The 17,722-nt window shown below is 42.7% G+C and overlaps 1 protein-coding gene across 2 annotated transcripts in view; it reads left to right on the top strand.

Annotated features, from left to right (window-relative positions):
* Window positions 1–6,006: 6,006 nt before the first annotated feature.
* Window positions 6,007–17,722, top strand: part of BANK1 (B cell scaffold protein with ankyrin repeats 1) — a 274,622-nt gene continuing 262,906 nt past the window's right edge. For both annotated transcript variants that reach the window (XM_045017387.1, XM_045017388.1), the window contains exon 1: window positions 6,007–6,235. In XM_045017387.1, the coding sequence (XP_044873322.1) occupies window positions 6,220–6,235 (16 nt within the window). In that variant the 5' untranslated portion in view covers window positions 6,007–6,219. The remainder of the gene's footprint in view (window positions 6,236–17,722) is intronic.

Below are 17,722 nucleotides of genomic sequence, written 5' to 3'. Positions count from 1 at the left end.
AACGAAGTATCCACAGGGGCCTTTGCAGTGGAGGTGGGGTCGCCACCGAGTATCACGTCCAGCTCTTTGTAGAACCGGCAGCTCATAGGTGCAGCACCGGAATGGCGGTTTGTCTCTCACACCTTGTGGTAGGCATTTCGCAGCTCCTTCACTTTGACCCTGCATGGCAGTGTGTCCCAGTCATGGTCCCTTTCTATCATGTATAGTGAAATCTGTCTGTCAGAATTCCTATGGCTGAAGCGCAGTTGGGACTGGACAGCCTACTCTCCCCAAATGCTGATGAGGGCCAGCAGCTTGGTGTTGCTCCAAGCGGGGGATCTCCTGGTGCGTGGAGCAGGCATGGCCATCTGGAAAGATGCGCTGAGACCACTGCATGCATCACTGAGCAAACAGGAAGAGGACTTTCAAATTTGCAAAGGAATGTATGGGGTGGGGCTAATGGTTAGTCACCTGAGGGCAGGGCAGTACAGTTCAAACCAAAGACCAGAGAGGTGAGAACAGGCATTGTGGGACACCTCCTGGAGGCCAGTCGCAGCACTGTAATCGCCACAGTGTCTACACTGGCACCGCAGCGCTGTAGCCTTGGTGCAGAAAGCTCTATGCCTCTCGGAGTGGTTTTCTTAAAGCACTACAACTGCACAGTTTCTGTGCACTAAGTGGCTTGGCAGTGTGTACACCTTGGGAGTTACAGCGCAGAAAGCTGCTTTACCGCACAGAAACTTGCCAGTGTAGACATGGCCTTAGATGCATTGCCACATATCTATATCTATTTTATGAGCTTTTCATATATGTGATGCATAATAATAATTAGCCTGTCAATTAATCGCAGTTAACTCACGCAATTAACTCAACATTTTTTAATTGCGATTAATTGCAGTTTTAATCACACTGTTAAACAACAGAATACCAATTGAAATTTATTAAATATTTTGTATTTTGTATTCTGGGTTATAACTGATATTATTTTTTATTACAAATATTTGCACCTTAACGACAGCCCCGCTGCACCGCCAGAGATCGTGTTCGACTGGGAGATCCTCTAGGATCGACCAATAAATCGCAATTTACCAGTTGGTGACCACTACTTGTAGCAGATAATCTGATCTAGATTGTCAGATAAATGCATAAAGCAACAGAGATGGCAGCCATATAAAGTTAATATTTACCAACATTTACTGTGTCAGCATCTGAACTATAAAAGATATTACCTTTTCTGAGGATATGGAAATACTTTGCTATATCACATTCCATACTGCACTGTCTTTTTAATAGTCACTACAGTGTTTCTGTATTTACCTAGTGGTACTATGTTACTCACAATTAGAACTGTGAAAATAGGGGATTTTTCTGTTTATTGGCAATTCCAGAAAAATCAAAAAATTGATTCAAGTCAAAACCAATAACAAGTTTTTCAAAATGTTCAGACAACTGGTAAGTTGAAAAATTGTTTTGGATTAAACAAAACTTTTTTTTTTGGACCCAAAATGTGTTTTCTATTTTTAGCATATTTAACAATTAAAAAAAATTAAAGACATTTCTAAATAAAATGTCATTTTGAGCCAATAAATATAAATATTTTATTTCAAAATGAAATGTTATGACTTTGGTTTTTTCCACACAAACAATTCAGCAAAACCAACCTGAATTCAAGAAACATTTTGGTGTTGCCAAATCTGCATTTTGTCAATAAGGTTTGGGCTGCAAAATTTCACCCAGCTCTACTCATATTATTAATTCATATTGTAGTTGTAATTCATGTTCATTTGTTATTGATGGTTTAGATTTCAGCCACTTTGAGGATTATAGTTATCTGAAGTCTACTAAAGGGTGAGTCACAATGACATGCAACTCTAAAACATTAATATCCCATGGATGAGGGGTAGCTGCAATGAGGAAAAAAATCTATGTTTCTATCGTATCTTCTGAGGGACTGAAGATGTTTACCTATCTTTTGGGTTCTGTTTTTACTAATATGGATGTATGTTTGAAGTAAAACTGTTGCAACTATTTATTATGAAACTTTACTTGCTGTGACTAAGAAGAGCTCTGCAGGTTATAATAAGGAGGAAGTGAATAATGCTTTGTTGGAAGAATGAAACTGAAGACTGATGAAAATCTTTTTTTGTTGCAGTCCATCTATATGATATCTGTTGGATTCCTGGCATTCTCTAATTTTATTGTATTTGTACTGAAAGAGGCTAATAGGTTTGTCTGGTGTGGACTACTTTCCATAAACTTATGTTGCTTATTGTTTATGGTATTATTATACACTTGGTGTTTGCAGATTTTTCCCTTAATATTTATTCCATTATTTTAGTAAGCATGATGTTAAACAAGATGATAGTCACAAAGACCAAGTTCCTCCTTTTTAAAAACTGTTACATTAATTCATTAGTGCTTCTCCAATCCTTTGGTATCATCTGTCAGCTATCTGTCTCTCAGATACTTACATGGTCTCCATTACCATAGTATCTGAGCACCTCACAATTTTTAATGTACTTGTCCTCACAACACTCCTGTGAGGTAGGAAAGTACAGTATTATTATCCTATTTTTAGGGATGGGAAGCTGAGAAACAGAGGCTAAGTGACTTGCCCAAGGTCATACAAGATGTTTGTGGCAAAGGAGGGACTTGAACATTGTTTTTTTCACAGTCCAAGCTCGTGCCCTAATCACTGGACCATCCTTCCCATCCTCTTTACATGAGACCTGAACAAAATCTAAAAATAGATAATCCATTTCTATTTCTCCTAACTTCCACTACAAACATGCAGACTGAACACACAGTGTCACCAGTTTTATCTTCTATTATAGCATTAGAATATGTTGTGGTATCTGATATCACAATGAGATAAGCATGAATAGATGTAGACATACTAATAGTGACTGTTGTATGCATCTAAAACCAAAAAATAAACCTGCATAATTTCAAACCAAGTCCTTCCAACGTTGTGTCAATTGTTTGAACTGTACCTGTGTGATTTTTACAATGAAGGCTCTTTCAGGCAGGTACTGTCTTATTCTAGGTTTGTACAGTCAAGCACACTTTTGTCTCATAGTAACAATAATACCTGGAAAGCTATGGCTTCAAGATAAGAAATGCAGTATAAACAATAAAATGTGGAGAATTTTCAGAAACATTTGTAGATCTAAAATATTCTACAAGTTCAGACTATTAGCAGAAAATCTTGTTTTGAACTTACTGGACTTCTAGTAGGATACACAAACTTAATATGTTCAGTAATATAAATACTGAAATCATGGGTAATTAAGGCAATCCAGTGCATATTTATTATTATTATTATTATTTTATTAAATACTTTACATGTCTAAAGCACCCATCTCAATAGTGTCTAGGCACTGTATAGTATATATTGGGGCAGGAGGGAGGGAAAAGTTAGGATGAAGTTAAGGTTCAGAGCATATATCAGTAATTAAGGATAAAAAATATTTCAAGGATATGTAATAGGAAATTTAGAGTTGATGTTACACTTAGAAGAAATCCAAGCAAGTTAAGGTAAGAAATAGACAGTCAAGGCACTGGAACCACTTTAACTCTTCACACTAGTGATGTTATGCAATAACCCTATGATGATCATTATGACATTTTAATGTTTGTGGTCCTAATTTAATATGTCTTTAAAAATCAGTTTCATCTAGATTTTTCCACATTATTCCCCCTCATGCCATCAACACAGGGAAGAGTTAAGGTTGGTGACATAACTGTTTTTTATGCAACATTTCTGAATTTCTTTTAAGCATAACTTTAAATTTCTTGGGCTTATAATAAACTCAAGGTTTGACCACCAGGCCAACCAGATTTCCCTGCAGTTGTGCTTCCATAAGAGAACAAGCACTGGAGGCACAGCTAGCAACCTAATTTCACAGTATGAGTTCCTAGAAGGGAATACTAGTAGTACGAAATAACTAGTCAAACTGACCTTTTACATTTGATTCCTGGAAGAGTTTGCAAGTGTGGTGAGAGGCTAAGACTGGATAATATAATTGAAAAAGGAAATAACAGGCAGGAAACTCAACTTTTTTGTTCCTGGAACGACTGGCTTTTGGATGTCCAACTCATTTTTGCTCTTTGACTCACGGCTGCAGCTAGATCTTTCTTTTTCCCTGGATGCGAATGGTACCTGGGAGGCAACATACAATTTTGTTGTTCTTACTGGGACTATGGAGGTCTGAATTGATCTTCCTCGTTCATTATTGAATTATTTAACAACATAATTTGGCTTTTCTTCTTTGTGATGTGGTCTTCCCATGATTTAGCTCACAATCATAGTGTGGACTACCCTATCGTCTTAACCATTTTGTCTAATGTTTTAGTTTATAAGATGAAGTAAATGTTGCTGCTATTTACAAAAAATAAACTGGACAAATTATGTTAATTTCTATCACTGACATGTTCCTCCCCCTCTTATGTGATATTATCCTCTCCTTCCATCTCCTCCCTGATTATTCCTTCTCTCACTCTAGATTATTTACCAATGCACTGAATCGTTGCCATTAGCTTGGACCTCCATTAGAATGCAGTGATCTTGTGGACTATGGTCACTCAAGAATGAAACACCTGCAATTTAGTGTTACCTGATACCTATGATTTCAGAAAATGGAAACAATTTAAAAACTGACACAAAGGAAAGGAAAACAGTAATATGAACCACATCCCAATCTCACAGATGTAAATCCATTGCCTTCAGTAGTGGTGTTTTGGATTTTCACTATGTAAGATCAGAATTGGAACCCCCCGCCCTCCAAACAGCAAAAACAACCTCCCACCAAAACATTAATTTGAAAAACAGCTACACAAACAGTGGCAGCAGTAACAGCCCATGGTTCAGTTCTCCATTTGGTCTTTACAGCATGGAGAGAACACTTAAAAATGCTTTTTACTGACACTTCCCCCCCCCCAATGCTATCAATTGACCATTATCTATGAAGCTTTTCAATGGTTCCAGTTTAGGTCCCAGTCCTGCTCCTACTGCTTTAAATGGGAGTTTGGCCTTTATTTTGGTAAGGTTCAGACCTGATCCAATGCCTATTGAAATCAATGGAAAATGCCCTCTTGATCGATGGGAGTTGGATTGACCCCTAAAACCATTTTTAACGGATGGTGCACTTAAGGAGAAATAGCATACACTACTGCCCGTACAAACTGATATTTCCAACATTTTTCACATTTTTTCTCTGCCATGTCAATAATTAATATAAAGCATAATAGGGTGGGGAAGTTAAATCGTTGTGATTTTGAACACTTTCCAAGCAGGGCATTAAAACCGTATTGCTACATAAAGATTTCTGTATGAGGGGGCACATTTCCAAAGTTCCCTTCATTCAGTGTGTTCTTTAAATAATGTAACAGGCTGGATTCCTTGGAGTCATGAAAGTTGGGCCCCTTTAAAAATAGATCCAAAACGTCTGCAGATCTAGAAATTCTTTTGATCCCCCCCCCCCTTTGAAGGCCACAGCTAATGAACGTTGCTGCAGTTAAGGGGCTCTTCCCCAGCGGAGAGACACATTAATCCAGGTATCCTCCCCCGACCTTTCCACCCTGCAGCAGACTGCCACAGTCATTTGAATCTGGTCTACACACTCCTATGGCCCCGTGTGTGTTCCCCGCGTGCCACAAGCTACCCCTTAAGCTGAATGGGAGTGCTGGGGTGCGAGGGATGGAAAGCAAGACCCGGTGCAGCATCCCTTTGGCGGGGGGCGGCCAGGCTGCAGAGCACTGCGGCTGATGAAGGCGATTCTGAAAGGAACTCGCCTTTGTTTTACCAGGAAGCCAGCGTGCGCCGGGCCGAACCCCACCCCGGCCTCACCCTCTCCCCTTGCCCCCGGCGGGGAAGGCGAGCGGGGCGCACGGCCCTAGGAAGGGCGCCGTCTCCTCAGCTCGACAGGAGGAAGCAGGGCCCGTGTCCTGGCTTGGGCTCGGGGAGGGGGGGGCAGTTTCACTTCTGCAGCGAGAGCAGGAGCCGAAGTTCCCCCAGAGGAAGGCGCGGGACCCGCGCCAGGGAGGGGGCGGGCGGGGGCTGCAGCGGCAGGTCGGCGCTTCCGGACCTGGCGGCAGCAGCTGTAGGCTCCGCGGTGGCGGTGGCTAAGGAGGGGGCGTCTCTGCTCCTCGGGCCGGAGCGACCCTGCCGGCTGCGCTCGCCCCCGGGCTCCACCTGCCCTGCGGAGAGGGAGGCAACGGGCCGCGCCCAGCAGGGGGACGATGACGAGCCCCTCAGGTGGGTCCGTCGGGGCTGCCGCCGGGATGGGGGGGCCGGGCCGGCGCTGGGGTGGGGAGCGGGGAGGGAGCTGCAAAACGCCGTGGGCTCTTCCTTGCCCCGCCACCCAGCTTGTCTTCCCTGGGGCTGGGGGGGGGGGGGGTGTCCTTCCCTGCCCCCACACCGGCCTGAGGGAGGAGGGGCAGGGAGGGAGCGAAGGTGCTGGAACTGGGGGTGCTGCTCCGGCTCTGCTTCGAGCCCCCCAGCCCAGGCTGTAGCCCACCTGACTGTGCCCTTTGGGTCTGGTGAACACCGAAGGGGAGAGAGGGACCCACTTCTCTTCATGCCCCCTCCCCCCGCCACTTGCTAGTCATTAAAGTTACACAGTTCTGAACCCCCAGTCCTGCTAATGGAAGCTAAAGAGCATGACCCAGCCCATCAAATATTGCCGGGCTGGGGGTGATGCTACAAGAAGAGTGAAAATATGCGTCGCTGGGGATCTCTTACTTTGCTTCCTGAAGCAAAGGATGGGTAGAGGAAAGCCTACATTTTTATTTTGCAAAGTGTCTGATGTAGGAGTGAAAATGTTAGACAACTTTTTTTTTCTTTTTTTTCTTTTTTTAAACGGGATTTGTAGTAGAAGACTTTTGGAAGAGAGTTCTTGCATAGAGGAGTAGCTGAGCTGTAGGGACCATTGCTTATTTACAAAAGAGTAAGTTGTTTCCTTAAACAAAATGAATGCAACTGGTATATGCGTTGTTAAATGGTGAACAATAGTGTGATTATAACCTAGGATTTCTTTAGTGAAATATAATTGTAGACTTATGGTTTGGAAATATACAGCCCCTCCCATTTGAGCTCCTAACATCATATCTAGCTAAGTACAACGACTTTTAGGCAAAGCGGGTGAGATAATATCTTTTTTTGCACCAACTTCTGCTGGTAAAAGACAAGCTTTCGAGCTACACGGAGCTTTTCTTCAGGTTGTATTGAAATGAAAAACAAGATCTAATGCCTGTAAAAACTGGATAGGGTTGCCAAGCGTCCAGTTTTTAACCAGAATGCCCCATCAAAAAAGGGACCCTGGCGGCTCCAGTCAGCACCGCCGACCACGCTGTTAAAAGTCTGGTTGGTGATGCTGAGGGTCTAAGGCAGGCTAGTCCCTACCTATCCTGGCCCTGTGCTGCGCCCTGGAATCGGCCAACGGCAGGTTTGGCTCCTAGGTGGGGGGTCCACAGGGCTCTGTGCACTGCCCCCACCCAGAGCACCGGCTCTGCACTCCGACTGGTCAGGAACCACAGCCAATGGGAGCTGGGGGTGGTGGTGCCTGCGGGCGAGAGCAGCACGCAGAGCCTCCTGCCCCCCACCCCCAGCTAGAAGCTGGACCTGCAGGCCGCTTCTGGGACACAGGGCGGAGCTAGGACAGGCAGGGAGCCTGCCTTAGCCCCACTGCGCCACTGACTGGGAGCTGCCCGAGATAAGCACATGCCCCAACCCCAAGCCCCCACCTCTTGCCCTCGTCCTGAGCCCCCCAAACCCAGAGCCCCCTCCTGCACCCAAACCCCTCATCCCCAGCCCAGAGCCGGTACCCCCGCCCACATCCTAACCCCCTGCCTCAACCTGCAGCCCTCTCCCATATTCCAAATCCCTCGGCCCCACCATCTAGCCCGGAGCCCCATCCTGCATCCCAAACCTCTCATCCCCACTCCCACCCCAGAGCCCGCACCCTCAGCTGGTGGGGGAGAGCAAGCCACTGAGGGAGGGGGAATGCAGTGAGCAAGGGGCGGGACCTCAGGGAAGGTGTGGGGCAGGGGGTGGGACCTTGGGAAAGGGGTGGGGTTAGGGTGTTCGGTAGACTTCACCTTGTATTTCACTTGATTCCCATGAATATTTTATATATTTTGTTTTGGACATTTTAATTTGTTAGTGCCATTTATCTGAGTGTTTTATATGACAAACTAAATTTTACTGATCACTTACTGAAGAGGACTACCATTATTATTCATAAGTGTTTAGCACCACAAGCCGCACCTATAGTTTTATATAACTGCTCCCCCCAAAATATCCATCAATCATATGTTGGTTCAACTTTAAACCTATGTATAATTACATACCAAAAAATACATCAAAAAAGTTATTTAAGGTTGCAAAGTCAAGCACTTGAAAGTTAGGAAAGGCTAGAATTAAGGTAGAATGGGCAATTTAAATTCTGGTCCTTTGGAATGTGGATTGTCACATGCTTTTTAATTAGATGATCACATTTTTCCATCTCATTCAACACACAGAATGGACTGTGTTCAGTGAACAAGGCAGCTAATTCAGTATTTCTTTTTATCTTCATAATTCAATGTGTGATCTTCAGCCTTATTTTCTGCACACCATCCAAACCCTGCACTGAATACAGAATTATTCATTTTTTCATGGTCTTTTTTATGGGGTACATTGCCATGGCATCCAAGTGCCTTACAAAAATGAATGGATTTTTCTCCCAAACTCCCTTGATATAAGAGTATTATTATTTCCATTTTACAGAAGAGGAAACTGACACAAAGAACATAGTAAATCAGGGTAAGATCCAGGATTAGAATTTAGGACCCCTGGACTCCCAACCTTGACCACACTGCTTTACCGAGGAAAGCACTGAGTATTTACATCTCCCATTGACTTCAGGTAGAGTTGAGTGTTCAGCTGCACTTCTGAAAATGAGGCTCCAGGTGTTTTAAATTGAGCACCCAGAAAATGAGAAACACATGATTAGTGACCACCTGCCAAAAATTGGGTTTAAGTGACTTGCTTGATATCACATAGTAAGTCTGTGGCAAAGGCAGGGATCTATTTTCATAACTCTAGGAGACAGAAAAGTATTTTTACCCTCATCTTACCTATGAGAAAATAGATATGAAGGCCAGAATTTGTAAAAGTGTCACTATTTTCAGTGCCAACATGATTGGGCTCTGCATGAGACACCTAGGACTTTTTATTTTCTTTTTTCCCCAGTATTTTTAGGATTTTATAGCACTTTCTATGTTCAATACACTAACTGATACTCACAATCCCCTTATGAGGTACAACAGAACCTCAAAGATATGAACATCAGAGTTACAGCCTTACTGATCAACCAGACACCATGTGGAACTGGAAGTAAGTGGAGACCAACAAGAAAAAAAAAAGGCAGCAAATACTGTACTGCAATGGTCATCAACCGGTCGATTGCGATCGACTTGTTGATCCTAGAGGATCTCCCAGTCGATGGCGATCTCTGACAGACGTCTTTATGCAAATTCCACTAAACATACTGTACCAACCGTAGATAAAGCATTCATGAATGGCCAGGGGTGAAAGTGAGCCAGTACGGGCCAGTACAGCATACCGGTAAGAACCCGCACCGGCCCATACGCAACCCACATTAAAGTGGTGCCGCTGCAGTGCTTTAATGTCCCCGCCCCTTTTGCCTCCCCCATTGGCAGCCCTGCTGGAAGGGTCTGTACCGGCAGGGCCGCCGACAGGGGAAGCAAAAGGGGCAGGGACGTTAAAGCGCTGACATGGCAGCACTTTAAGGATGGTCCTTTGCCATGGCAGTGCTTTAACATTGCTGTGCCCCCTCATCGGCGGCCCTACCAGCTGGACCACCAATGGGGGCGGGGGAAGCAGCAACGTTAAAGTGCTGCCTTGGCAAAGGACCCTGCAGTGCTTTAATGTCCATGCCCCTTTGGCTTCCCGTTGGCTGCCGACAGGCTGGGGGGCAAAGGGAGCAGCTGCCCTGGGGCCAGCGATTTAAAAGGGCCCTGGGCTCTCCGGAGCCCCGGGCTCTTTAAATTGCCACTGGAGCCCTGGATGGTGCGGGCCAGGAGGCCTGGAAGGGCTGGCTGGGGGATGCTGACCCCCCCGCCCCACCCCATCCACCCAAGGGCCCACTCCTTCCGGGGGCTGGCCCTGGCCCCTTACCGGTAAGTGTCTGGAGTTACTTTCACCCCTGTGAATGGCAGCTCTTTTATGACATCTGTCTTCACTTGTGGGATAATCCACTAATGGTGATGCCATACTTGAGTTATAACTCTTCTCCACATTCATGAAGATAAATGTCATAACAGAGATTAGCCATCATGTATTCTTTATTTATATAAAGTGCACTTCTTGTCTCCCACTTGACAGAAATAAGTCATTAAAATTGATTGTGTTTGAATTGAATGTGTTAATCCTACAGGGGAATCTAGCCAATGACTAGGCTTGGAAACATTTGATTTTTATATTTCATGAATCAGAGAAAACAGTAATATATATCCATTATTTTAATTTTTTTAAATTAATTTAAATGTTTGCATTAATAGGAAGTAAATAATCCTCAATGCTTGACTTAATTCAAAATATAATATGTAAAGAGTGAGCTTTAGAGAAGATTTAGAAATATGTGATAATCATATTTAATATCTTCTCAATATTCCTTTGACTATAAAGAAATACTAACTTTTTTACAAGATCCTGTGGTGTGCATTCACACATGCACACAATTGTGTTAGACAAAAAGGGTTTTTTTGTGTATTAAAAATGCCCTTTCTATACATTTTGCTTATTAATGATGAAAACATTTTGATAGTTTTTTTGGATGAAAGGAAAAATCTAGTATTATTGAGATTTAAAGATTGAAATCTAATTATTCCAAGCCCAATACTTAAAGTCGAGGCTGACCATTTCATCTCCATCCAAGATGCTATCCAGCTGCCAGTGTCTTCAAACCACCCCTACTGACTGGAAACTTAACTTCCCTTTTTAAAAAACATTCATCATGGTCGTGGAAAGGAAAACATTTTCCATTAAACATTAAAATAACATCGTGATGACCTAAAATATAAAGGACCACTTTTTTTCCTGCACAAAATTGGCATTAGAGGCTGGCATCATGGGTCATTCTCAGGCGACTATTAACAGCTTGATAGGAATGAAAGACAATAGGTAGGGTGGGGATTGACTATGAAGGGCCTTAAAAATAAATACAAGCAGCATATGTTTGATGCAATAGAGAAGGGGGAGTCAGTGGAGGGTTTCAATGAGAGGGTCCATGGTCAAGGCTATGGACTAGGAAAATTATCTTTGCAGCAGTATTCTAAATGGCTATGAGCAGGGCAAGCTTGCATTTCTCAAGGCCAGAGAGAAGAATGTTGCAGTAATCAAGATGTGAGATAATGAAAGCTTGGATGTGAGTTTTAGCTGTGTGGCTGATTTGGAAAAGCTGTATGTTAGATGTGATGCAGAAAGAATTGGCACAATTCAGACATAGCCTGGATGTGAGGACCTAGTCCAAGGGTGGGCAAACTATGGCCTGGGGGCCACATCCGGCCCTTCAGATGTTTTAATCCGGCCCTCTTCTGCCGGGGAGTGAGGTCTGGGGCTTGTCCCGCTCCAGCTAGGGAGCGGGGTTGGGGGCTTGCCCCACTCTGCGCATGCCATGGATCTGTGCAGCTCCCAGAAACAGCGGCATGTCCCTGCTCTGGCTCCAATGCATAGGGACAGCCAGGGGGCTCCGCACCGGGTCCCCGCCCCAAGTGCCTTCCCTGCAGCTCCCATTGGGAGCTGTAGGGGCAGCACCTGCGGATGAGGCAGCATGCAGAGCCGCCTGGCTGCGCCTCCATGTAGGAGCCAGAGGGGAGGACATGCCACTGTTTCTGGGAGCAGCTTGAGGTAAGTGCCACCTGGAGCCTGCACTCCTGACCCCTCCCATACCCCAACCCCCAGCCTCAATCCTGATCCCCCCTCCTGCCCTCCGAACCTCTTGGTCCCAGCCCGGAGCACCCTCCTGCATCCCCAATCCCTCATCCCCAGCCACATCCCAGAGCCCTCACTCTCCTACACCCCAACCCCCTGTCCCAGCCCAGAGCCTCCTCCCACATCCTGAACTCCTAATTTCTGGCCCCACCCCAGAGCCCGCTCCCCCAGCTAGAGCCCTCACCCCCTCCCACACCCCAACCCTCAATTTCATGAGAATTCATGGCCTGCAATACAATTTCCATACCCAGATGTGGCCCTTGGGCCGAAAGTTCGCCCACCGCTGACCTAGCGAGAGGTCTGAGCTGAAGATGAATCACAGTGTTTTCTATTCTTGCAATTTTTTCATAAGTCTTGTAATATTTGGTGTTTCTCTTAAAGTCCTAATTTCTGGAATCATTTGGTTTAAGTAAAAATCCCAGCTTTTGTCAGGAAACAGTAAGTTCCAGCCTCAATGCTTCGTGGACAAAAACTTGAAAATGTGAATCCTAAAGGCTTAAGTATCAGAAGGCAAATAAAAAGAACCCAGATTTTATTATTTTGAAAAATCCGTTGTGTTTTAAAGCCAGACTTACAATTTTGAAAATCTTGATTTATGATTTTTGAATGCATGCGGAATTTTTGAATACATGTTGGATCATATTGGCATCATAAACTTTGAGCAGAAACAAAGGGGGGCTATTTTCAAAGATATTTGAAAATCATTGCTGAAAATCTGCCCTCCCATAATGATTTTTGTTTGTAACTTGCAGCTGAAAAAAGTAAGAGTTCTATCAGAATTGAACTCACCGAAAGCAGTTTCCTTTCCTTTTCTGAACTTTTATTCCTCTCTCCTGTCTCTGGGTGCGTGGTCATCTCATATGCTCACTGAAGCTTAAAATAAGCAGTAGATTACACACATATGTGTTTCATTGGCACTGAAAAATTATGTCACTGAAGCCACAGTACAGGCAAAAGAAAGGGCAACAGTCTCAATTTCTAAAAGGAGGAGCATCTGTGTCCAGGGGGATGGGAATCACAATATAAACACAGTTCTTCTACTCTCCTGTCTCTGTTTCTCTGGGTGCTTGTCTCTTGAGTACCTGGTAAGCTTATATACTCCTCTATTTTTACACGGGCAGTAAAAAAACAAACAAAATGTAGAACATTTGAACATAGTGCTACAGTAGGCAGTACGAGGTCAGAGTTTATATCTGTATAGGGGACCCATTCAATTCTGATTATATTACTAGATAATCTGTTTAATGTAAAAGTAGTAACAGATTTTAAATGACATCTAAAGTATTTAAGCATTTTCTAAACAAATCCACATTTGAAATATTCCAAATAGCCATGTAGTTAAGAAAGGAACAACGAATACGAGGTCTGAAAGTCAAATACAGATTCATATTATTTCCTAAGACAATATGGATCCTTATTTATCATCTGATACCTCCCTATTTAGAAATGAAACAAAGCTCTCTAATTATTCATAAAGTCACGCTTCCATTGGTTCTGATATTTAAGGCAAGCTAATTTTAGATTTTTTTTTCAAAAAGTCATAGTTATGTAGTTCTGCAAATTTTCTGAGACTGTATAATCTTAAAAAAATCAAAGACATATATATAATATGGATATGTTTTGGTATGTGAGTATTTGCAATTGCATAGCTGAGTTTGGAAAGCACCCTTTTTGCTCTTAGATTACATAGTTAGCAGCTGTAACTGACTTGAAACTTTATACAAGTACTTATTAATAGCAAGAATTTGTGGCTTTGATTCTCTCCTTATTAAAAGTTGGAGTGTGATGAATAGTCATTTTCATTATATGGCCAAATACCAAATACTGACTTCTTATGTGTAGCCATGTAATGAATATTGTCAAAGAACCAAATTGTATAAACTGTATTTTAGCAGTGCTAAGAAATAACTTTCATGATAAAATAACTCAGAGCATCCGTAGGAACTATTACATAGTTATCTGCTGAATATAATCTATGTGAAAGATAAGTACAAATAATTGTACTACTTTTGTCATTCAATAATTACATATAATATTAGCACTCAATACAAGTTTGGATTCATAGCACTGTAATACTAAAGTAAGCAATACTCTGAATTTTCTCTTACATGGTATGTTTTAATCTTTAATATAGTTTAAAAAATAAAGCCTATTAAACAGTTATTTGCTTTTAAACACTCTCTTAATAATAGTATGTCTGCACCTCACAAACAGAAAGAAACTGGATAGGTACTTAAATGAAGTGGACAGACTTTCAAAAAATGCTCAGTACACCATATCTGCTGAGCTCTTTTGAAAATCTGGTCCAGAGATTAAGGCCAAATTTTTCAAGTGGCGACTTGTTCTGTGTGACTGTGTGTCTGTGTACCTAGCCTTGGACACCCTGGGCCCAATCTTCAGACGTGCTAACCAACCGTTGCCCCCATTGACTTCAAATGGATTTGTGGATCCTTCTGAAAATCAGAGTCCGAAGTGGATTAAAAAAAGGCGGGGGGAGGAGGAGGGACAATAAGTGGCCACTTTGGATTCCAAGTTTGAGTTGACCTTTTATTTAAAATAAATAAATAAATAAATAAATACGGGCACAAGTTCAAAGGGCTGACTCCTTAAAGACTGCCACCTTTGCCTTTCTTTTCTTTCATTCAGATTCCCATCTCCTATAATGGAAAGAGAGAGAAAAGGACCTTTGTTTAGTTTGTCTTGCTTAGAGAACCCCTCATATGTTATGAACTCGGAGGGGGACATTATAAACAACTTGAAGTAGGATCTGGTGGGGACTCAGGAGAGCCCCTAACTCTCCCACATTTTGAAATGCTGAAAATGTGTTAATGTTCATGTAGGCATGAAATGTGTGCTTGCTATGTAATGAGAGTGCACAAAACAACTTATACCAGTGTAACAAATTGTCTTGAACAAACATTATGTAAGTATATATAAAAAAACCCAGATGTTTTAATTGGTGAAATGAAAAATTGGAACATTTCTGGCATCCTGAGAAAATAGTTATCAGGATAGTATAACACCTTGCAAAAAACTATCACTGTGCTGGTTTAAAAAAAGAAATGACATCCTTACCTAAATGATTTGTCCAAGATCACACAGGAAGCACGTGACAGCTAGGAAGAGGACCCAGAATTCCAGTGCAGCGCCTTAATCAGGAGACCATAATTCCTACAGATAATAATTAGAGTACAAACATATGCTGTAAAAATCATTCAGGGGTCTTACCTCTCCTTGAATTTCTGTGCAGAATCCTGACACAGTGGTCATGATTGTGATCCCTTAGGGAGTGCCTACAACAGGGGTCTCAAACTCAAATGACCCCGAGGGCCGCATGAGGACTAGTGCATTGGCCCGAGGGCCGCATCACTGACACGCCCCCTTGCTGCCCCTGGCCCCACCCCCAATCCACCCCTTCCATGAGGCCCCGCCCCTGCCCTGTCTCTTCTCCACCTCCTCCCCTAAGCGCGCGGCTCCCCGCTCCTCCCCCCTCCCTCCTGGAAAGTGCTAAGCGCCACCAACAGCTGTTTGGTGGCTTGGCGGCGGGAAGCGCCTGGAGGTAGGCAGAAAAAAAAATGAAGAGTAATATAGTAGTATAGTATTAAAATATAGTATGCTATTAAAAGTCAATTTATTAACTTTTTTATTAACTTCTTTAACTGTAATGTGAAACGTCAGTGCTAATTTTGACAGTCATTTCATTTTTGGCCACTTAGCTGGCAGCGTTTTGCATCAACCAGAGCATCAATATTAGGTTTGATATCCTGAGACGAAACCAATCTCAGTGTTGCTTGCAAATGTTCATCAGTGAGCCTTGACCTTAACACAGATTTGTTAATCTTCATGGAAGAGAAAAACTGTTCACATATATATGTACTTCCAAACATTGCCATTATCCTTGCAGAAGCAGAGAATAACATGGGAAATCTTTCTTGTGAAAGAAACCTGTAGAATTCTGGAATTCCAACATCTGTATACTTCTGCTTCAAAATCGTGTCACACTGAAGCTCCACTAACTCCATCTGCATTTCCTCTGCAACATTGTCAATTTCAACAGCAAATGGTGTGGAAAAAAGTTGAAAATGTGGTTCAAGTGCCTTGAAATCTTTAAACCGCACATCAAACTGTTGGTGTAAGTTAGAAATGATCTCTGCATATTCTTTCAAGGATTTGGGTTCAACTTTTCCTAAGGAATTCAGAGTTGAGAAATAGACCAAATTGCCAGCAGTCAGCTGTTTCCCCCATAAAGTAAGCTTGACTTTGAATGACTTAATACTGTCATACATCTGTGTTATCACCTGTTTTCTACCCTGAAGTTTCAAGTTCAGTGCATTCAGGTGATCAGTTACATCTGTTAGAAAAGCAAGGTTGCAGATAAAAGTGGAATCAGCAAGCTGTGGAACCTCCTTGTTTTTCATTTTCATGAAGGAATCAATCTCCTCTTTAAGTGCAAAAAAACACTTCAAAACATTTCCACGACTCAGCCATCTAACTTGAGTGTGATACAGAAGTTCCCCATATTCACTGTCCATACTTGCTAGAAAAGAAGTGAACTGTCTGTGATTCAGCCCTCGTGCACGTATAAAATTAACAGTTTTAACAACTACATCCATAACTTCTTTCATTTGTAGACTTTTACTACACAGGGCTTCTTGGTGCAAAATACAATGTATACTGGTGAAGCTAATTCCTGGTATATTGAGGCTGTTCAGTTTGGTCTTCAATAATCCAACCACACCAATGTTTTCAGAGCACATTGATGGCGCACCGTCCGTAGCCAAAGATACGAGTTTGTTCCATGGCAGCGCAGCTTTTTCAATGCACTCTTCCAATCCTTGAAATATGTCACGTCCCGTTGTGGTACCCTTCAGTGGCATTAAGTCTAGCAATTCTTCAGTTATATTCAAATTGCAGTCCACACCTCTAATGAACACTGCACACTGTGCGGTATCTGATATATCTGTACTCTCATCAAGAGCAATTGAAAATGCTTCAAAGTCTTTTGCCATTTGAATCAATTGTTTTTTGCACATTATCAGCTAAATCCGTTATCCTGCAGGCAACTGTATTTGCAGACAAGCTTATGCCTTCAAAAACTTTCTTCCTATCAGGACATAAAATTTCACTGGCCTTCATAAGACATTCTTTTATGAATAAGCCTTCTGTAAAAGGTCGCGATGATTTAGCTATCATTTCGCTTATCACAAAACTTGCTCTTACTGAATCTTCGCTAGACTTGTTAATCTCTGAAAATAAATTTCTTTGCTTGGCAAATGCTGCTTTAAGTTGCTGAACTTTTTCCTCTCGGATTTTTCCGGTGAATGCATCATATTTTTCACGGTGCATCGTGTCATAGTGCCGACGCACGTTATACTCCTTGGGAACAGCAATCGTTTGCTGACAAATAAGGCATTGAATTTTATCTTTTACCTCTGTGAAAAAATATAAATTCTCCCATTTGTCTTGGAAAACTCTCTTTTCTTCCATGAGTGTTCTTTTTTTTGACGAAGTCATTTCCAAGCTGTTTTAATAAATATATACACTCAGTAATGCACCTCACTCAAAGGACAAAACACGCACTTAGATTTACTGCCTAAGGCTCTGGGAGGGAGTTTGGGTGGGGGAGGGGGTCTGGAGTGCAGGCTCTGTGCTCGGTGCAGGCTCCAGGCTGCGGCAGGGGATGGGGATGCAGGCTTTGGGACGGAGTTTGGGGATAGGAGGGGGTGCAGGGGTGAGGGCTGTGGGGCT

This window comes from Mauremys mutica, chromosome 5 (genome assembly GCF_020497125.1).
Source record: "Mauremys mutica isolate MM-2020 ecotype Southern chromosome 5, ASM2049712v1, whole genome shotgun sequence".
NCBI lineage: Eukaryota > Metazoa > Chordata > Testudines > Geoemydidae > Mauremys > Mauremys mutica.
The sequence above is the reverse complement of the archived record's forward strand: the minus strand, read 5'-3'. Positions and strand labels throughout refer to the sequence as shown.